The sequence below is a fragment of the Podarcis bocagei genome (assembly GCF_964188305.1).
Source record: "Podarcis bocagei genome assembly, chromosome: 14".
Classification (NCBI taxonomy): domain Eukaryota; kingdom Metazoa; phylum Chordata; class Lepidosauria; order Squamata; family Lacertidae; genus Podarcis; species Podarcis bocagei.
In genome coordinates, this window is record NC_138139.1 from 23,457,253 (window position 1) to 23,480,143 (window position 22,891).

Consider the following 22,891-nt stretch of genomic DNA (forward strand, 5'->3'; position numbering starts at 1 on the left):
AGTTTATTTGTAAATATTCAATAAACCATTTCCATTCTTTTATAAAAAGTTTGTTATCTTGATTTCTTATTTTTCCAGTAGGTTTCTGCATATTCCATAAGTTTTTGTATATTCTTCTTTTGCTAGGACTTCCTCTTTCCATTTTTGGGCAACTAACATTCTTGCCGCTGTAGTCACATAAATGAATAAATTTCTATACAGTTTGGATCGTTCCATCCCTATAATTTCCCAAATGAAAGCTTCTGTTTGTTTTTTTAAAAAATGTTATTTTAAACATCTTTTTCAATTCATTAAATACATCATTTCCCAGCAAGCTTTAACCTTACTACAAGACCACCATATATGATACAGTGGTGCCTCGCAAGACAAAAAGAATCCGTTCTGTGATTCTCTTCGTCTAGCGGTTTTTTCGTCTTGCAAAGCAAGCCCATTGAAGGATTAGCGGATTAGCGCTATTAGCGGCTTTTAGTGGCTTTTAGCGGCTTATCTGCTGATCAGATCAGCAGATAAGCGGCTTAGCAGCTTAGAAAAAGGGGGGGAAAGGGAAAAAAAGCAGCAGGAACTCGCAAGACATTGTCGTCTTGCGAAGCAAGCCCATAGGAAATTCGTTTTGCGAAGCACCTCCAAAACGGAAAACTCTTTCGTCTAGCGAGTTTTCCGTCTTGCGAGGCATTCGTCTTGCGGGGCACCACTGTAAAAAGAACCTTCTTTTTCTTTACATTTCCAATACTTATTTGATTTTGATTTATACATTTTATACATTTTTGCCAATTTCCTCGGTGTTAAGTAGGTACTATCGATGTGACATTTTCAAATAATTTTCTCTTAAACCATAGCATGTTGTAAGTTTTATATCCATATTCCACAATCATTCCTATCCTTCCATATCTATATTATGACCAATATTTTTGCCCAATGTATCATTGAGGATTTTAGTTGCTCATCCTTTGTCTCCCATCCAATAATATCTTATAAATTTTAGATAACACTTTTTCATTACATTCCAGCAGATCTCTCTCCAGTTGTGATATTTGTTCCCCAAACCCTCGTATCCTATCTTTCTTAAATACTTACCGTATTTTTCGCACTATAGGACGCACTTTTTCCCCTCCAAAAATGAAGGGGAAATGTGTGTGCGTCCTATGGTGCGAATGCAGGCTTTCGCTGAAGCCTGGAGAGCGAGAGGGGTCGGTGCGCACTGACCCCTCTCGCTCTCTAGGCTTCAGGAGAGCCCCACCGCCAGCCCCACAAGCTCGGGGGACAGCGGGAGAGGCGCAGCGCACCATTCCCGCTGTCCCCCGACTTGGTTAGAAGGCTGGCGGGGGGAGAAGCCTGCTCCTCCCCGTCGCCAGCCCCGCAAACTCGGGAGACAGCGGGAGAGGCGCAGCGCGCCATTCCCGCTGTCCCCCGACTTGGTTAGAAGGCTGGCGGGGGGAGAAGCCTGCTCCTCCCCGTCGCCAGCCCCGCAAACTCGGGAGACAGCGGGAGAGGCGCAGCGCGCCATTCCCGCTGTCCCCCGACTTGGTTAGAAGGCTGGCGGGGGGAGAAGCCTGCTCCTCCCCATCGCCAGCCCCGCAAACTCGGGAGACAGCGGGAGAGGCGCAGCGCGCCTTTGCCGCTGTCCCCCGACTTGGTTAGAAGGCTGGCGGGGGGAGAAGCCTGCTCCTCCCCGTCGCCAGCCCCGCAAACTCGGGAGACAGCGGGAGAGGCACAGCGCGCCCTTCCCGCTGTCCCCCGACTTGGTTAGAAGGCTGGCGGGGGGGGAGCCTGGTTTTGCAGGAGGCGGGGGAATCCCCCCGCCTCCCAGGAAAGCCAGGAGAAGCCGTGCAGCCCTTTTAAAAGGCGCGCGGCTTCTGCCGGTTTTGCGGGAGGCGGGGGAATCCCCCGCCTCCCAGGAAAGCCAGGAGAAGCCGTGCAGCCCTTTTAAAAGGCGCGCGGCTTCTGCCGGTTTCGCGGGAGGCGGGGGAATCCCCCCGCCTCCCAGGAAATCCAGGAGAAGCCGTGCAGCCCTTTTAAAAGGCGCGCGGCTTCTGCCGGTTTCGCGGGAGGTGGGGGAATCTCCCCGCCTCCCAGGAAATCCAGGAGAAGCCGTGCAGCCCTTTTAAAAGGAGCGCGGCTTCTGCCGGTTTCGCGGGAGGTGGGGGAATCCCCCCGCATCCCAGGAAAGCCAGGAGAAGCCGTGCAGCCCTTTTAAAAGGCGCGCAGCTTCTGCCGGTTTCGCGGGAGGTGGGGGAATCCCCCCGCCTCCCAGGAAATCCAGGAGAAGCCGTGCAGCCCTTTTAAAAGGCGCGCGGCTTCTGCCGGTTTCGCGGGAGGTGGGGGAATCCCCCCGCCTCCCAGGAAATCCAGGAGAAGCCGTGCAGCCCTTTTAAAAGGCGCGCGGCTTCTGCCGGTTTCGCGGGAGGCGGGGGAATCCCCCCGCCTCCCAGGAAAGCCAGGAGAAGCCGTGCAGCCCTTTTAAAGGGTTTGCACGGCTTCTGCGGGCTTTTGGGAGAGGTGAGGGAATCCCCCCACCTCCCAGTAAAGCCAGGAGAAGCCGTGCAGCCCCTCCGCCAAGGAGAGGCTGCACGGGGCTAAAGGGGAAGCCAAAACAGCGAGCGGGATCCATCCCGCTCGCTGCCTTGGCTTGATCCATAGCTGCACGCAACCCCTCCGGCAGGGAGAGGTTGTGTGCAGCCTGTACGCTGCTCTTTGGGGCTGTGGGGGAAAAAAGATTTTTTTTCTTGAATTCCCCCCCTAAAAACTGGGTGCGCCCTATGGTCCGGTGCGCCCTATGGTGCGAAAAATACGGTAGTTCAAATGATGGTATTGTATCCATGTTGTTAATTTTCCTGATAATTCCTTAAATTATTTCAATTGATGCTCTCCTCCCTTGTTTTAATAAATCTCTATAAGTTGTCCACCCTTCTATCATATTATTTTTCTTTACCACTATAGCTTCCAACAGTGAGAGCCAAAGTGGTGTTTTTGCCTCTAATAAATTTTTGTATTTATCACATACTCTATACCATTTTTTTCTAATTGTATGATTTGTAAATCCTTTATGTACTTTCACCTTTTGATACCATAAATAAGCATGCCAACCTAAAATATTATTATGACCTTCTAAGTCTAAAATATGTGAATTCTCCAATGTCATCCATTCCTTCAACCAACAAAGACAAGGTGCTTCATAATATAATCTCATTTTTTGTTTTTAATTCCAGTTTTTTAAAAACTTACCACATTAGTATTACATCAGATTTGTAATTCTTTAGCAAGCAAGCAGATTTATAAAACTTGTCAATCCAGATATTTTCTTCTATGTGATCCAACATTCTCCTACCACATAGAATAGAGTGGTTGGGGTATAAATAATAATTATTATTATTATTATTATTATTATTATTATTATTATTATTATTATTATTATTATTATTGATTTTTTTCATTGTGTGATATAGGTGTGTAGTTTTTAAATGCAATATAGCTACAAAAAACTGTTCGAATTGGAAGTAAGGGATTTTAAATATTCAAATACTGTAAAATCTACAATGCTGGATAAATTCCAGGTTAACTTTAAACTCCAGAAAACATCTGTCTGTCACCATATTTTTTGCAGAAGATGAATAATAATTTGCATGAAATGCTATATTTCCTAACAGCAAATCTCAACAACAACAAAATCTCATGGGCCAATAATTTGCTAAAAAGTTCAGGAGTCTCCTTCATTGGTTCTTTATTAGAGGAGTCTCTTTCAGAATACTTTGTAATATGTGACAAGTGGGATCTGCAACAAAATATTGAAAAATCCACTATTCCAGCCAGTCAGCCTTAGCATACTATGTAAGACTGCATTTCATTCCCCCTTCCACTCAGTTTTCCACTTCAGGCTCAATAGTTAGCATTCTTTTTTTATATTTCTGCAAACCCACATTAACTCCTTCAGCCTTCCTAAACATGCTTGATTGAACCAGTAAAGGCTTTACTCGGGGACAGGCATGATCTCTATTTGAAAGTGGGTAATTGTATCATTGATGTACCCAGTGTGGAAATAATTTGATTATTCATCACTTTAACAGCACTGATGTCAGCTGTAGGTTGATATAGTAACTGAAGGTTATGAAGGTCAGGAGGGAGTTTAGAGTGGCTGGAACCTCATCTCTCAATGACAACACAAGGAACATGGGATTCTTATTACAAATAAATCCTTTAAAATGCCATGTGAGTCATAAGTGGGTAACTGGCAGAAGATTAGTAGGAGTACCATCCATCATACTAAAAAGTGGCAGGTGTCCCCTTTTCACTGCAAATCTTGCCTCTTTTTTTAATTGCTTTGGGATTCTTTCCAAAATCTCTTTTGGGTCATTGCCCAAAGGGGGCAGGATTTAACAGTGAAAAGGGGGCAGGGCACCTGTCACTATATAGTTTGATGGGTTGTAGTCTTACCAGTTTACCTATCATAAGGATGAGTTGCCCTCTTTGTTTCCCACATCTGCCACTACACTAGGAGAATTTGAAGGTTTTCTTAAAGGCCCTTTCATTTGAAGAGTTGGTAGCTTCTACAACTTGAAATTCCACTAAGAACAGCTTTAAGCAAATAAACTTAAGTTTGTGCAATAAACTATGGTCAGTTCTTGAAAGAGATCTGGCTTGCTTGCAGAGGTTTGGAACAGAAGATTGGTTAAAATACATATATGACAGCTTGATGGCCTTTTTATTGAACTTGCAGGATTTTACATAAAAGCATTGTGTTTTTCCTGTTGTGCTGTAGAGGCAAAATTCTTTTGGTTATGGAATAATAATATTTCCTCCTGGCTTCAGGCCGTGCTGAATCAGTAATAAGGTGATCTAGGCCTGTGGGTTTGAATGACCATAATTTTAGTTCAAGACAGTAAATAACTATTCTACAGTTAATCAGAACTGTGGTTTTATAGTGGGATTTACATGATGCAGTGATTAAGCAATCATGTCAACATATGCCATTTCCATCCATCTTAAATCTCAAGCAAAGTGAGTTTAGAGGCCACCGTAATTAACTCTAGGATGTGTCCTATTTCACAAAATTCCTTGCAGTTTGATTGGCAGTTTGAATACAAGTCGAATCGAAAATCAAAGTTGTGATTGTTCCCCCCCCCCGGTGACTATCTTTGGAAAGCAAATGTGTTTATCTGCAAAGTTTTTATGGCATGCTAAGCATTTTTATGCCAACAATTTTCTTTTTTCCTTTCTTTTAAAAAAATACGTTTTTATTTATTTTCATGGTACAGAAGATAAATATTGAGAAAACAATTGTTACAACAGTAAACAAGTAACTTGTCCTGATAAAATTACAGCCTTTTTATCATGCTATGTGTTAAAGTTTCATTCGATAACTCTAAGAGATCACACCACATTTTCCCATGAGTGCTGGGTGGATTCCTGCCACAGTCTGAACTATGTATGTATTCAATAAACAGTTGCCACATGCTATAAAAGGAATATGGATAGCATTTGCCCTTTGCTGTTTTCACCTGGCATAGTCTGTTATACCAAGAATCATTGCTCAGCCCATCACTGGTTTTCCAACATCTGGCTATCTCCATACAAGCAGCAGTCAATAGAAAGGCTAAAGAGGTCATCTTTAGGATAATCACGAGCAGACAGGATCGTAAGCCCAAGTGGTGCTATTGCAGGGGACATTTCAATTGTTTTGTTGTATATCAAGCTTATTTGTTTGAAGACAGCATTCCAGAAGGGTTTGATGATGTCACAACACCACCACATATGGAAATATGTACCTTTGACTGCGCATCCCCTCCAACTATTTTCTGAGCCATCATTTCCTCCTTTAAAATCTAATGCAAGTGAAATATATGCTGTTGAGTTGTCATTCAGTCATTCAGTTCAATCAAATGAAAATGGGATACCTTTTAAACAGTGTAACCCTATGCATGTCTATTCAGAAGTAAGTTCAATTGAGTTTGGTGGTGCTTACTTACAGATAAGCAAGTATAGAATTACAGCCTTAGTTTTGTTTCCTAAATATAAGTCAAGCATGCTATATCAGTTCTCAATTAATTTAGGGCAGTGATTTTTTTTCTAGATAACCAATTTTATTGTCCAAATTTAGGCAGATCTGTGGCAGATGCTTAGGATGCTCGGCAGGTAGATAGATACAGTAAGTACAAAATGTCCTTTTGTACTGGAAGGTGGAAGGTATTGTAAAGTATTGTAGAATAAAGGATATAAAAAAACCACTTAGGAATCTTCTTCCAACCTCCGTCACGAAGATGTGATTTCCTGTACCTAAAAGCATTATTTATGCCTAAGTTTGCAGTTGTTAAAATGAGTTAAAGAAGTCCAGAAATAAGTCATCTGAAAAAGGAAATTGTCTGATTGCTTTTAAGATCTCTGTGTTAATTTTAATTGAAGAAAGGACACATTTTTGGGTGCCTTAGATACGGAGCTCTTTCTCTCTTCCTTTCTGAAACTGGTCTTTTCATGATTAACAGAAGACTCCTAGACAGGGACATAAACTATGTATGTTATTTCCTTTAGATTCAACAGAAATATTTTACTTTTGGTGTGAATGTAGCTAATTACCACATGTAAAAGACCTGAGGCTGCAACCTGCTGGTTTGAGACCTTTGTTGACATTGTTGCTGTAGAGTCAGCCTATGTGATGTCATGACCTTGTTTACCAGCTTGGGTTATTTAAGATGGCAGTCCCTCTCAGCTCTGCAGAAATGCAACGCTAGAATGTCTGGAATCTCTCAAATGCAAGAGGCCTCTTCTTCTAAATATACTCTCTGGATGGTTGCACCGTATCTTTTCTGCGGTTGCCGAGAACCCCTCATATTTTATTACTCTCATTTCCCCCCTTTGTTGGTGACCGTCATATAAGTTTGTTCTGTTTTAAATAGATTCAAACTGGTTTATTGTAGCTTTTCTGGCTCAATATTCTCTTAACACGTAGCTGTGGATGAGTGGCTGTTTTAAATGTAATCCAGCAATTTAAATTGGCTAAAAAGTTCTCCTTGGAATTTTGGAATCTCTAGTTACAGAGCTGTTGAAAGAGACACTCCATAACCCAGGCAGTTGCAGAAAACAGTATCTAAGTAGAAAAAGGAAATTGGCAAATTTTATCCCACCCCCAACTTTTGGATTTTTTTTTTTTTACTTCTCTCTCATCACTCTGTGAGACAACAGCAAGAGTTGTTTTGTCATGTATAAAAACACTTTGAGCTTATGGAAACAGAATATCTATGAGATCTGCTTTTGCAGTTCAAAATATTTTAGAAAGAAGAGTGGCACGTGTCTGTATCTCATCTTACATTTTGAGAAACAGACATGCTGAAGAAGTTGAACTGCAAATGCAGCGCTATCTCGCCTGCTGAAAAGTTAAATACCCAGATTTGAAAGTAAATTAAACTTATGACACTATATTTTCTGCTGGGTTAAACAGAACATGAATAACATTCTTGCTGATAATGCCAAGGTTGCAGGTTCGATTCCTGTATGGGACAGCTGCCTATTCCTTCATTTCAGGGAGTTGAACTAGATGATCCTCAGGGTCGCTACCAACTCTACAATTCTGTGATTCTAGACTATGATTCTATACTGCCTTGTATGTTGGGTGCAAGAATATTTAGCTGAAGATTTTGCCCTGTGATATTTTCTGTGCTTTTTGTATTTCTATATATTGATCATCATCACACAAGTTCAAATGAACCACTATGAAGAATACTGTACTTGCTAAGAGATTTTGAAAGGTTAAGAGATTTATGTTGCCAGCATGTTTACAGGAGGGACAAACAAAATGCTGTATCCATAATTCAGGCATTACTGGGATAGAATACAGGGTGCTTTTCAGCTTCATAGATGGAATGCCACGCATTTTGCTGTTTATGGAACACATACCCAGAACTTAAATCTGTGCATAAAGACTTTAAAAATAAGATTGGTATTAATCCTGCAAAGCATTCCTCCATTTAAAAATATCTTATTAGCGCATTAAATAATAATGATGTCTCATTTTGTTCCTAATGTGGAGTGGATCCCCTTTGCCTAATATGGTTGTTTGACATACTTCTAGGAGGGCCTGGTACCTCTCTTATATCCCCGCACCCACCCCACGGTTTCTTTAGTACAAAGTGCTGACTTACGCTTTGCAGTGGAAATTAACCGGGGTTGTATTGCTCAGTTTGTGATTACTCTAGTATGCTATACTCCAGTATGCTTGCGCTCACAATCTCAAACACAGACGTTGTTAATATGGCCTGTCTTATTTTGAGGTTCGCTACCCACCATTCTATGGGACGTGGGTGGCGCTGTGGTCTAAACCACTGAGCCCAGGGCTTGCCGATCAGAAGGTCAGCAGTTTGAATCCCCGCGACGGGGTGAGCTCCCATTGTTCGGTCCCAGCTCCTGCCAACCTAGCAGTTCAAAAGCACGTCAAAGTGCAAATAGATAAATAGGTACCGCTCTGGTGGGAAGGGAAACGGCGTTTCGGTGCGCTTCTGGTTTCGCCAGAAGCAGCTTAGTCATGCTGGCCACATGACCCGGAAAAACTGTCTGCAGACAAACGTCAGCTCCCTAGGCCAGTAAAGTGAGATGAGCGCCGCAACCCCAGAGTTGTTCACAACAGGACTTAACGGTCAGGGGTCCTTTTGTTGTTGTTTAGTCGTTTAGTCGTGTCCAACTCTTCATGACCCCATGGACCAGAGCACACTAGGCGCTCCTGTCTTCCACTGCCTCCCGCAGTTTGGTCAAACTCATGCTGGTAGCTTCGAGAACACTGTCCAACCATCTTGTCCTCTGTCGTCCCCTTCTCCTTCTGCCCTCAATCTTTCCCAACATCAGGGTCTCTTCCAGGGAGTCTTCTCTTCTCATGAGGTGGTCAAAGTATTGGAGCCTCAGCTTCAGGATCTGTCCTTCCAGTGACCACTCAGGGCTGATTTCCTTCAGAATGGATAGGTTTGATCTTCTTGCAGTCCATGGGACTCTCAAGAGTCTCCTCCAGCACCATAATTCAAAAGCATCAATTCTTTGGCGATCAGCCTTCTTTATGGTCCAGTTCTCACTTCCATACATCACTATGGAAAAACCATAGCTTTAACTATACAGGGGTCCTTTACCTTTTACCCACCATTCTGGCTAATATTCCTAGGAAATATTAGGCCTTAAGAAGGTAGCTTGAGAAGGCCAGGAAGTAATTTTGAAGCCTATCCTGCTGAATGGCATTTTGTAGTGGCAGGAAAATGGGTGTAAAGGTGACCCAATAATCCTCTTAGATAAAGTTTTCACTCAGAACAGTTGGGAACAGAGCAGTTTCGGGGCAGCGGGTTGGGGGAGGCTTTAACACTTGCCTGTGCTCTAACTGCCTAAATCTCCCCTCCACCCGACTTCCCCACTAATCTTTAACAGATCTGTTAAATTAGTTAAATAGATATAAAATATATATTCCATTTCTTGCAAAAACATTTACTTTGTTTAGAAAATGTCCATAATCAAAGACTTTGAATGTACAATAGTGGACAAATTATTTCATGTGCAATGTATCTCAGTTGCAAGGTTGAAAACTTTGAAAACCAAAGGGATTTTAGTCAGTGGAGCACGTTTGAAGGAAATAGCTCTCAGGTTTGTTTTGCCAATTTGGAAATTCTCAATTCTTTGCTTATGCAGAAATCTGAGAAGAGACCATTTTGAGCTAGTTGTTATTGCTGTGGTTTTATTATAACATAAGAAATTAGGTAGATACATTTTTCTACCTTTCCTTGAAAATGTTATAGTTACTTTGTGGTTCTGTCTACTGTGGAGGAGCAAAATTGTTCCTGTAGTTTTGCTGCCGCTTTATATACTCTCATTATATATACTCTCGTATGTATTCTCATTTTAGGCCCTCCTATGTGAGACAGAATGATTGATCCTACAAAATGTTGTACACCATTGTGGTCAAAGTTTGAGTTTGGAGAGAAGTAGGGCTGTCACTCAATTAAACAAAAATATTCAGTATTTTTTTTAAAAAAACAACCATTCTGTAGCAAAATATACTTTCTTTTGTTATTTTAAATATAATTATTAATCATCCTATTTAGCTCCCTGAGTGAAATGCGTATTTTATGAAGCATGTGTGTGTATATAGCAGACATTCTCTTAGAACAGGGGTGGTCAGTCTGTGGCCCTCCAGATATTGCTGAATTGCAGCTCCTGTTGACCTTAGCAAATGTGGCCATTGCCCTGGGATGATTGGAGTTGTAGCTCAGCAACAATTGGAGAACCAGACATTCCCCACACCTGCTCCAGGTGTTGTTGGACTCCAGCTCCCATCAGGCCAAGCATGCATAGCGAATGGTCAGGGATGATGGGAGATGGAGTCTATCAGTGGCCACAGTTCCCCATCCATGAGTAAGAAAATGAAATAATATATTTTAGGATAGCACATGGCATCTGAAATTTCTATAACTACCGGTACTTGTGTTAAAGTTCATTTTAGTTTTTAATCTATTAATCGAACCTCTTAATTTATTAAGTGTTGCAATCCTAGTGAGAAGTAGCATATTTAATAGTAAATCACCACCACAGCACTGCTTAAAAATATTCATATTATTACATAAAGGAGAGTGTGAAGAACTTCATTGTATTTTCTTCACAAGGCAATGATGATACCTGACAGCACGGTTTGACACTCATGTTGTGTTTGACCAGTACACATAAACAGGCCAATATTTAACATTCTCCTTTCACCTAGATCATCTTTATCCAGTGGATATTAAAGGTGGAAAACCCGAGGCTCTGGAAGAAGAAGCTCATTCATATTATACAAAGATTTTAGAGGAGCCATCATCTGCTGTTGAGTTTTTATCTATTCCAGGAAGAGGGAAAGTAAGTGTAGTTTATTTCTTCTTTCTAGATAGTAGCAAAATGAAATCACCCTTGCCCAGAATTCTTTGTAATGATGACTTGGCTAGTCCCATGGAGTTAAAAATCACTACATGTTTCAAGCCAAACTATGACTTTTTAGCTTCTTGATGAGAGTGAAAGAGTCTCTAAAGCAGAAGTGGGCAAAATGCAACTTAATAACTTAAATTCATACGGGCTGAAATTAAAAACAAGCAAAAACTACTTGCTAGGCCAGGCAAAGGCCATTATTGGCCATATCCATTTAGAGTTATGGTAAAGTATTTCTTCAGTGCAGAATCTTGAGCTTGAAATGAAGCGGATAGAATTTATTTACCCTGTTGATCAGGAAGGGACAAAAGCCCAGTTTTCCAATATATAAATCAGTTCAGATCAATCCAGAGTTGTGTAATTGCCTGCCAGTTGTAGGTGTTAGTGTTGTCCATGCCTGTTTTCCTTGCCTTTTAAAGAGGGCTTTGAAACATGAGCCCATTGGTTTGCCTACAATAGCTTACTTGACTTAATCCCACCTCGGCAACTGGTTTCCTGGAGCAGTTGCTTGGGCTTCAGCACCCTGTCAAGTCTTATCCCACAAATTGTAGTAACGGCCACCAACTTGGATGGCTTTGAAAGAGTATTCATGGAGGATAAAGCTTATCAATGGTGTAGTGGGAATAGACTACACCGAACAGGAGTCAGTTGATTTCTTCAGAGTACAGCAGCTGGCTGGAGAGAAATGCTGAAACATAGGGCTCGTCCACATTTCTGCTTTCCCCACTCCTTTCCTCCAGGGAAATATTGCTTTTTACTGCTGAAATGAAGCAAACATCTGTTGGGTTTTCTGCAGCTTGACGTTTGCTCTGATTCAGTGGTAAGGAGCGGGTTTTCAGTGGGAAAGCAGCAGGGTGAATGAAAAACTGCTCAGACCTGTGCTTTCTAGGCATGGGACAAGTGTGGACAAGCCCATAGTTGCTGCCATTACTAAAATCAAGAGTATATTTACAGTATTCAGTACAGCTGAATAAGCAATTTCTGCTGAAACAGGTCCCAGGATACATTTGGCAAGAAGGAGCGGGCAATATAAGCTTCTTGACACACGGCTTCTTACAAGGTTGCATTCTGACTTGGCAACAATTCCTTTTTCTCATGCTTGACTAACTTTTCTCACACAATTCACCTTCCACAGGGGCTACTAGCTACAATGACTATCCTCTGCCTATGCATGGGAGGCAGTAGGCCTCTGGAGACCAGTTGCTGAGAATTGCATTTGGGGACAGTGCTGTTGCATTGATGTCCTGCTTAAGAGCCTCCTTTAAAGATCTATTTGGTGAAAGCAGGATGCTGGAGTAGATCAGCCTTTGACCAGATCCCATAAGGCTCTTCTTATATTACTATGGCTCATTCAAGCTAAAGCCTGTCCTGCTGCCCTGTCTCAGCTGTGGTTTTGCAAAGCGGCAGCAGCAGGGAGCAACAACAGCATGGACAATTCCCTGGTGAGCTTTGGGCTGAATGTAGTTACCCATTTCTGCATGGGTGGTGGATCCATTGGGTCATTCCTCTCTCGGAGAATGATGGAATCTTTCCACTAGACATGGCTGGTGCTCCTGTTGATGCTCTTTTCTCACTGTGGAATGGTGAGATCGAGCTGGTGACACATTCACTCCTGAGTCCCCTCACCATCGCTATGGAGCACGTATATCACCTTGGTATTCCAGTGACCTACCTGCAGTGAAACAGTTGCACTGCTTGCCTGTTCATTTCCAGGCCCAATGCAAGGTGCTCACATTAGTGTTTTCAGCCTTGAACAACTCAGGACCCAAATCTCTCAAAGGATGTCTTCTTCCCTACTCACCACCTCAGGTTCTGAGGTTGGCAGAAGGAGCCAGGAGCCCCCTTGGTAAGTTCCTCCACCCTCAGAAGCTGGCATGGTGGTCACCCAGGAGACGGCGTTCTCTGTGGTGGCCCCTTAGCTGTGGAACTCCATCCCCACAGAAGTGCATCCGGCACCTTCATTATACAGCTTCCAGAGAATGCTGGAAACACACCTCTTTATGCTGGCTTTTGATATTTGTAGTGTATATTTTTAGGGCCCAGCTTATTTTTGTGATTGTCAGCTGTTTTAAACTGTTTTCAGTATTGTCTTTTAATATTGTAACCCACCCTGGGACCTTAGGGTGAAGGGCGGGTCAATAACAACAACAACAACAATTTCAGTTTCCCAAAATGCCCCTGACAGAGCATCAGTTTGTGGAATTGTGGTAAATTGAAATGGCCACTTCCAGGGACTTTGCAAAGAGTAGGCCTTTCAATCCTGGAGCCAGCATTGCTCAGGTCATGGGTTTCTGTTTCATCCAGCTACATCTGACTTGATTGGTGTGTCCAAGGGTACTTTTGATTTCTGCTACTCAGGCAGGACCTGTCCATGCCATATAGGAAGCCTCTTATGAAACTGAGGGGGCTTTCCAGTATTTGTTATGACATGGGGATGAATGTATCTACTGTTCAATTAAAAACGTCAACAATCCCACTACGTGCAAAGAAACGCTTGGGTGTGTGACTGAAGTACCTCATTGGATTCTGGCTGCAGATTTTATTTCCCCATAATCCTGATCTGGGAGGACATTAACACTGTAGATTGAAAGTTGTTATTGCATGATCTGCAACTGCTTGGATACAGTTGATTTGCTTTCAGTGCCAGAGGGTGTTTTTATTCTAACAATTGCGTTTTCTAATGTGCATTGGGTTGTCATGGAAAGTTTGAACAAAAAGGGTTGATGCAGACAAGATAAAATGCTTAGAGATTAAGTCTGCAATGCAGGCTGTTCCCAGCTGGAAGGAAATGGGATGTTTAAGTCTTTCTCCCATCCCTCAATCCTTTTGGCATCCTTTCACCGTGTCACTGCTTCACAGTGCAAGACAAGTGGGTGGGGGAGGCTTCCATAAAGGCATTAGTTTATTGAGCTGGAGCAACTGAAAAAGCCAACTGAAACCATGGCTTCATGCACTTTTGGAACATGGTTCGTAGTCATTTCCATGGGTGAGTAGAGAAACCTGTGTACCTAAGGTGAGTTTTTATGTAGCCTGAGAGGAAAGGATGCCTGGCATAATAAAACATTCTTTCAATGCCCTCTGGCGTCTCAAGAACGGAACTGCTTCCAAAGCTAAATAAAACACAAGGCGGGGTGGGAGGGAGGGAGAGCGAGACACACACAAAAGGGTTCAGGCTGTTGTTCTGTCCTTAGCTCAACCTGTCGTGCCTGGATGCAGAGTTAGCATCCCATCTGGTGCTCAGTTGGGGAGAGGGGGAAGGGGGACTGAGGAGCTTAGCACGCTAAGTGATGCTGCATCCTTACAAAAGCGAGACACAATAGGGTGAGCTAAGGATGCAGTCTTGGCTGTGATTTATAAGTATGCTGGTTTCTGTGGTTTATAATCAGAACCTAAATGTTATTTTAATTTTCTGCTGCATTTGGGGGGTGGAGTGAAAACAGACCTCTCAGGAACATCTTCCCTTTGTTTCTTTCAGCCCTGTCCCCCATCCCAGTTATAACAAACACTTGGATTTGGCAGTTTGCTAATCAAGTTCTGTGATGAAAAATCAAAACGTTCCCAATTTCAGTGGCAAAGAAAACTGGGTATTTGGCTTAATGTTATGGTGGAAGAGGATTACACTGAGATGATGTTCACTCCAAGCATGAGACGAGATGCTTGTAATTAAACATCCCCTTTCCCTTCATTTCTACCACCTCACCAGTTTGGTCCTGGGTATTGCCCTCACTGTTTTGAATTTGTGTGTTGTTCGTTTTTAATTAAACTCAAGTATCTTTGCTTAAGCCAGTTTTAAACTTTCATACATTCTTTAAAAAAAAAAGTGAAATAAACAAATAGGTAATGGCTTTTATCTAAAGGAGAGCAGGTATGTCTATTCTAGATTATTCAGAGAGTGGAACTGAATTGATCATATAATTACATGAGGCGTGTGTGGTGTGGTTTTTTTTTGGGGGGGGGGTCAGTTCCAACGCCCAGAATGCCAACTTGTATAAGGTTGGCCACCTTAAAATCACAGGATACTTCTTTCATACATGATTAGGAATTTCTACCTCCCCCACTCCCTGCCCCACAAAAAGTGACACAGAGTGTTACAGAGTGGGGCACCCTAATCTTACTGATTACTTTATAAATGTTATAGATACTATTATTATGCAGTGGTAATAATTTTATAGTGTTCTAAGGTGTTCTAAGCCGATAAGACACTTAGGCTTGATTCAGAACTGACAGGAAACCATTGTTTTCTATTTGTTTATTTTACTACAGTATTTATTTACCTTTCTATATTTGTTTACCAATAACAAATGTTTTCTGGCCAGCAGTTATTTACTTTGACAACGCTTGTGTTCATGTGCTTCTCCATCTTTCCAGAACGAGGGAAGGAAGTTTAAAGCTTCTGTTTGTGGTTTGAAAGAAAACTGCAGGCTCTTTTATGTAAAAATACAGGAAACTGGTATGTCTAAACCACAGTTAACAAACCAAAATTTGAAACTGGATTGATCCTGGTTTGTTATAACAATTATGTGCTTGTGTAGTTTTGGAACCTCAATGCCATTTCCCATAGACAGATCCCAAGTTTATACAGTTGGACTTTTGCTATTAATTAAAAACAGCAACTGCAGTCCTACTTTTTGTTGCAGATTATGAATGCAAATAACTGCTTTGATTACAGGTTAAACTTGAGGCTCCATTGATGCACTTCCTTCCTCTGTATAAAGAAGACAGCAAACATAAGCTTCTGGTTTTAATTGATCCACAAGATAAGAACACAGGTGAGTGGCTTACCCTATTCCTTCAGTTTGCAGCATGGCTCACAGAATGATCTGAAGGCATATGATATGATTCAGCTGCTGAAGCTAAGGCAGTCTAGCCATGAAAAGGGTCTGGATGGGAGGCCATGTGAAAGTTGTATGTAAACTGCTCTGACCTTCTTGGACGAAGAGTGGAGTAGAAATGTAACTACTACTATTGCTAACAAATACATGAAAAACCTTATTCATTTATTTGATTTCTTACCGAACCTTTATCATAATGTCCTTGGGCAGGTTTCAACAATAAAATACACAGTTATTCTTATGCCTTATCCTGAAATCAGGCCATTGAACCATCTAGGTCAGTATTGTCTATGATGACTGGCAGTGGTTGTCCGTGGTTTCAGGCAGGAGTCTCTCTCAGCCCTACCTGGAGCTGCCAGGAATTTGGAACCTTCATGCAAAAGTATGGAGAAATTGGGAGAAAAGTTAGTAGTGTCCAATGTCAGTGGGCAGGTAAGCAGCGTTACTTTATGCTACTGTTTAAATGAACACTGAAACAAATATCTCTCAATATTTTTCAGATATTGAAACGTGGCAAATACATTTTAACAATGTGTTTCCTATTTAAACTGAAACTTGGGTGTTGGCAGTGGGTCTGTAACATATGCACTCTCATAAATATTCATGAACTTTGTGGAATTGCTGTACGAATTCTTACTTAAATATTACCAGTATACCATTTTTAACTTCCCTCCCACTACAAATGCTCTGAAGAACTTTTTGTCTGCAAATATTTGTGTTCTGCAAAAACACACACAAACCAACACAGGAGAACATTTCCCTCTCTGTTTTATCTTCCTATTTTATGCCTATATTTGAATTTAAATCCATGACCCAATTTAAAAACATGGTCTTACTTCATTACTAAACTCTTCCACAGTTTCTCTCAATTGTCTACTGATTTGCCATTATTTGAGATTTGCTAACAGCCACATTGAGAAGCAAAGTTACAGCCTTCCGCCAAATATTTTATGATCACTGTTTCTAGACACCTTGTGATTGAGATCTCCCTTAAGCTTGCTTTAATAGGATTGCAGGATGGTAATGGTTTGTGATAAGGTATAAATGGGAACAAAAGAACAAACTGTTTCCTGACATCAGTCTGTAGTAATGGAGAAGAGTAAACTTATAAATGAGTTTTGGACTCAAAATGTTCTCCTTGTACTTCTGTGGTACACTGTGTGCCATAATACCTTCACACTGAATTACAAAACTAGGTGTAAAAGTTTGCAGTCCATGCAGTAGGTAAGAAGTTTATCTTTTCCACTTCAGTTTTTGAAGGCACTGCAGTTAAGTTTGCAATAGGAAAATAAAGGCTAGGAAGACTTCCACCAGTGGAAACTATGGCCTCCTGCCTCTCCTAGGGTCTGTGAAAAACTAAAGCCCTGTTGGGGAGCCTCCCACTATGCTGTCTTCTCCCCATGGTCCCCCTGTTGGACATGAGTGGTGACTAGACTAGGACATGTCAACCATGTCCTGAGCTGTGTTCTAGACCCTTAGATGTCTTATGACCTATGTGTCATGCATGTCCTTTACAACTGCTCCCCCTGCCCTAAATCAGACCATCCCACCACATCTTGCCACAACATACCCAACTTTGGACCTTTCTAAGATTCTGAATGTGCATTTATTAATTTTATTATTTATTTCTTTAGAAAGATTTATAAACCATTTAACCCCAAAGCTCACTAAGCAGTGTACAAAATAAAATGGCAGGTAAGATCAGTGCTATTTTTCTCAAAAAAGAAGTGCTGGAACTCATCACGAATGCCTCTCAAGCAAAGGTGCCAGAACAGAGTTCCTGTGAGTTCCAGCTGGAAAAAAGCCCTGGGTGAAATAAAAATAAAACCTATTAAAAAACAAATAGGCATAAAATAATTATCAAGGTCCAGTATACCTGAAGGAGCATCTCCACCTCCATTGTTCTGCCCAGACACTGAGGTCCAGCGCTGAGGGCCTTCTGGCGGGTTCCCTCGCTGCGAGAAGCCAAGTTACAGGGAACCAGGCAGAGGGCCTTCTCGGTAGTGGCACCCGCCCTGTGGAACGCCCTCCCATCTGATGTCAAAGAGAAAAATAACTACCAAACTTTTAGAAGACATATGAAGGCAGCCCTATTTAGGGAAGCTTTTAATGTTTAATAGGTTATTGTATTTTAGTGTTTTGTTGGAAGCCGCCCAGAGTGGCTGGGGAAACCCAGCCAGATGGGCGAGGTATAAATAATAAATTATTATTATTATATGAAACACATATGATTTTTTTGAAAACAAATATAAGTAACTAAATTATATGTCTGGGTAGGCTTGCTGAAATGAAAAAAAGTTGTCATCAGTCTTCTAAAACAATGGAGTGAAGATCCTGCCTATTGTCAATGCACAAGCAGGTCCAAAGCATTTGAGGACCTTCCTTCTTTCTTCTCAATGTTTTTTGTGTCGGTTTTGATATGCCCTTCTCCATAACGAGGGTCACAAAGGTGTTGTAAGACTATTTGCATTCAAAATGGGCTAAATGGAACTTGAGGGGGCCGAAGTGGGCTATGGGGACTTAAATGGGGACTTAAGTTGACTAAGTGGGGACTTAAGTGGGCTAAAGGGACTTAAGTAGGGACTTAAGTTGGCTAGAGGGGAACATAAGTGCACTAAGGGAAAATCTGTTTATCATATTATTATACTATATTAATAGTGGAGGCTCGTCCATTAGGGCGAGTGGGGCACTGCCCCACCAACCACACTGTGTCCTTAGTCAGCTCCCACCTGCCTGCCTTCTTACAGCCAGTCCAGTGGATGACATTGGCTATCCTCTTCCTTCTCCTCCTCAACAGGCAGCAGGAGAAGGAGGGTGGAGACAAAGCCAGACCTAGTCGACTCTGCCTGTCATTGGCCTCCTTGCCTTCTGCCACAGCAGTCCCAATGGGTACCAGCCACCACTTTAAATTAATGGTGAATATACCTTCATATGGGATATGGAGAAGCCTTTCCCTCTCCTTCTGCAAAGAGATCTGTACAGGCAAAGTAATCCAAGCAATATGATGTGACAGTTGCTATGTCAGCTTTACTGGACTACTTTCCCTCTATTCCTTTAAATTATTGAATAGCACAGGAAATGTGCCATAAAAAAGTCAAGTTGTTCCATGTATTTTGCATAGAGTTTCTTTAGGCAGAGCCAAACCCTGCTTGCTATTAAATCGACACAGCTCTCATTGACGTTGGACTCCTTTTGTCCCATTTGTCTGGTGCTTGTTCACCATTGCTAATTGCCTATTTCTTGGCTAGTGTGGGAAGATGGAGTTCTGGAGCGATACCCAGTGCACTCATTCTATTAGTACAAGTATTAATGCTTGGGCAATGGTATTTTCATGCCCACCCCCTGTGCAAACCCCATGCCCTCTCTGAATCTGCTCCAGAGGCTTGGGGGAGAACCTCGAACAGATTTAGGCAATGCACGGGGAGTGGAGAGGATAAAGTTCTGTTGAGCAAGCCTATATCCTTGCGCTATCAGAACGAGTTATGTAGAGCTACAATTGGATACAACCTTTTGTGGGCTGCTCATGCTTCATAAAGAAAACACATGAAAACCCTCTGCAAGGGAGTGTGAAATATGTAATGAAATGGGCCTAGCTGTCATTATGCATCTGCAGCTTCCCCTTTTCCCTTTCTTTCACAGCTTTCATGTAAACACATTTTGGTGCATGCTTTAATAATTTATTCAAATTATAGGTTAACTAACTGATTGCACTTACCCTCCAAGCTCACTTGGGAGCTAGTGCAGAGAAACCAGCCTTATATATGTGCATTAGAACATTTGTACAGTCTCGGGGCTAACATAGGCAATTGATGACATTCCTGTTAAAGCTTTTTGCGGTTTGAAGTGCACCACTTCTTCCATTTCACTTACTGGTACATAAATTCTACCCTCCACCATTAAATGTTGTATAGCTTCTGTTCCCTGGTGTGTTTTATCTCACTCAGTAATGTAGATCTTCCATTGATGCAGACAACTGTATTTTTCTTTCTGGAAGTATTCTTTGATTGAAGTGACAGTTAAGAACAAAAAAACATTGCTTGCGCTGTTTCCCTGTTGTCTTCTGTACTCATTTCAAGGTGTTGGAGATGACTTTTAAGTAGCAATGGATGGCCTATGACAATTTTGCATGTGTTCAGCTATAAGTTTATTTGGCCTCTTTCTGAGTTAAGGTGGGTGTTTTAAAAAATCTGAACAAAACTTTACATTGAAACATGTATTGTATTTAAATGTGTAATCTATTTTACTCATTTCTAAGTGTCTTTTATCCTAAAATATGATTTTTAAAAAATGTATGTGCTTTGGGATGAGAACTTCATCTCAAAATTTGAAAAAACACAGAATATTGACATTTGCCTGGTGCTTGCAAAAGGCCTGCCTGGTCACCCTGGCATTGTAGGTTGTAAATACCCAGTCTGCGTGGCGATTGGCTTATGATGTATTGCAATGCATTGATTTTCTTGAAATTGTGTTTTATTGTTGTGAGCTGCCCTTGGGTTATTGATGGAAGAGTGCTATAAAATGTTTTAAATAAATAGAAAAAAGCCCATGTCTATACTGCATGACTGGTGTGACCCATTGTAAAGTGACTTGAAAGAGGGTCTTCCCTGTGGTGATAAATACTTTTGGAGGTTCTTTTGCCTTCCTTGGTGATTATTTTCCATTGTCAACAGGAACACATCTATTTCCAGTGGCATTTGGGGGGAGGAATGCCAACCTAGGTATGGTTAATTCTATGTCTGCTGCTGAATTGGTTCTATTGTTGCTGCTGTGATTTCCTTTTGTTATTTATATTGATTTGAATTCTTTCATCTGTATACTGCCCTGGGATCCTACAATACAAAGGGTGGTTTGATGGATAGTTGATAATAGAAATAACTGACAACAGCAAGAGGAAGACAGCACAGCTGAAACCCTGTATGAGCTCCTGGTATCATGGTGGCAACCATTTCAATGAAACCTCTTCATTTCATTCTTTTTTAGTATTAGCAATTTATTTGCATAGTTCCTGGTGGCTTATTGAAGATGTAATGAAAACAGCTGATCATTCCCGGGACGGGCTGAAACAGGTAGGTATTTACTTAAAAACCTTTATATCTGTCAGCAAGATGGTCTCAGTTGATTGTGTGCTGACTTTTTTAAATAGGGTAGTGATGCTTAGTGCCCCCACTTGATACATTATGGAATGGGTTGTATGAAACATTAACCTATACATGACTTGATTTCCTTAATATCTAGCTTTTCAGAGAAATTGGAATATTTTGGAATGGTGTGGAGTAGTAGCAGGAACAGACCAAAACTCTTGCCTCTGAAAACTCTCCTGAAGGCATAACATTTTTGAGTTTTCAGCACATGCTGGTGGTACCTTGATGCTAGAACTGTCAACCATTTATGGAATTGTTTGTTGATAAGCACATTTCTGATTAATTAGACCCTATTAAAGCATTCAGAGAACACGGGAGGGTGTAAAATGTAATAATAATAATAATAATAATAATAATAATAATAATAATAATAATAATAATAATAATTTATTATTTATACCCCGCCCATCTGGCTGGGTGTCCCCAGCCACTCTGGGCGGCTTCCATAAAAACCAAAAATACAGTAAAATATCACAGGTTAAAAACTTCCCTGAACAGGGCTGCCTTAAGATGTCTTCTGAAAGTCAGGTAGTTGTTTATCGTTTTGACATCTGCTGGAAGGGCGTTCCACAGGGCGGGCGCCACTACCGAGAAGGACTTAGCATGCTAGTCCCATCCCTAGTGTGGCCATCCCTGCCAACTCCACCCTCAACCTTCCTACTAAGTGCGGGAGGTTAGGGGTGGAGCTGACAGACATGGGGGCAGAACTGGCACACATGCCACCCCATACTTTTAGTCCGCATACATTCTTTGAAGGTGGTTATAAAAGGTAAAGGGACCCCTGACCGTTAGGTCCAGTCATGGACGACTCTGGGGTTGTGGTGCTCATCTCGCTTTACTGGTTACAGGGCTTTGGTTTATTCAAATTCAAAGTATATGTATATATATCTCACCAAAACTTCAATGCTGGGGCCAGGCATCTACAAGTTTTGACTAGACTTGGTATTTAGCTATAATTTGCAGTTGCCATTGGCTTTGACCGCCCTATTCCAGGAGAGGCAGGATGGAATATTGCCTGACAATACACCAAGCTCAAGGCACAGTGTGACTATGAAAGTGAGCCCCTGACCTTCTTTTCAGCTCCACGCTTGGGGCAGGAACTCCCTGAGTGTCAGTGTGCACAGTGCACCGAGTGTCAGAGATGCTTTGAAACCAGTGATACATCCTACTGGTTCTGAGACTAGAAGCCCATGGCCATGTGGGAATCTCTTTTTGTTTCTGTTAAGTTTCGACCCCATTCCCATGAGCGGTTTAATCCCATCACTTGTGCTGGGGGAGCAGTCTTCCTCGGGTAACAGTGCTGTGCCTGTATTTTTGTACCTAGCAGAGCTAATGCCAGCTTCAGGGGGTTAGTCAGCCGTGCAGATGGAGGAAAGAATAAGCAAATCCTCTTCCAGAGCTTAGAGAATGGTCTCTGAAGGCTCATGATGCTGTTTAACTAAGCAGTTCTTGCCGTAGGCAATGCCTGGATGGCAACTACAGGCATGGGCCAAACTACGTATCTTTTCCACTTGCCACATAGATAGAGCAGTGGTCTGCAGTTCCTCATTAAATGGCGCAAGAGAAAGGTTTAAGCTCACTGTGCACCTTTTCTCACTCCCACCTACAGCTCCATTCATCCAGTCCACATTGGGGATCCTTGCAGCTGATTTTGAGGCTAACAAAGAGATATTGGGAGATCTGATCACAGGTCTTCCATATCATGTGTATTTTGGCCTGAAGCAGCTATGACCTTGGAGGAAGATTAGGGTGTGTGCATATGTATATACATATATACATGCAAACACACAACTCTGTAGGCATTTCTGCCCTTTCAGGGTGCAACTTTCTATATGCTTTTCCATGGATAATTCAACTTTCCCCATTGCCATCCATGCCCCCATGTTCCACACATTAAAAAAACGAGTACTCTTCCTCAGCCCCATCTGCTGGTTTGTCCTTTTCCATTTCTGTCCACTTTGCCTCCTTTGGCCAGGTACTAGGCGAGACAATCAGATAACGGAGTTA

At 41.9% G+C, this 22,891-nt stretch overlaps 1 protein-coding gene across 4 annotated transcripts in view; it reads left to right on the forward strand.

The window, feature by feature from the left end:
- Positions 1–22,891, forward strand: part of LOC308573841 (protein FAM169B-like) — a 56,674-nt gene that overhangs the window by 7,562 nt on the left and 26,221 nt on the right. For 3 of the 4 annotated variants that reach the window (XM_081171248.1, XM_081171247.1, XM_081171250.1), the window contains exons 2-4: positions 10,712–10,845; positions 15,581–15,680; positions 20,724–20,809. In XM_081171248.1, the coding sequence (XP_081027374.1) occupies positions 10,712–10,845; positions 15,581–15,680; positions 20,724–20,809 (320 nt within the window). The remainder of the gene's footprint in view (positions 1–10,711; positions 10,846–15,580; positions 15,681–20,723; positions 20,810–22,891) is intronic. The other variant, XM_081171249.1, reaches the window with a different exon arrangement.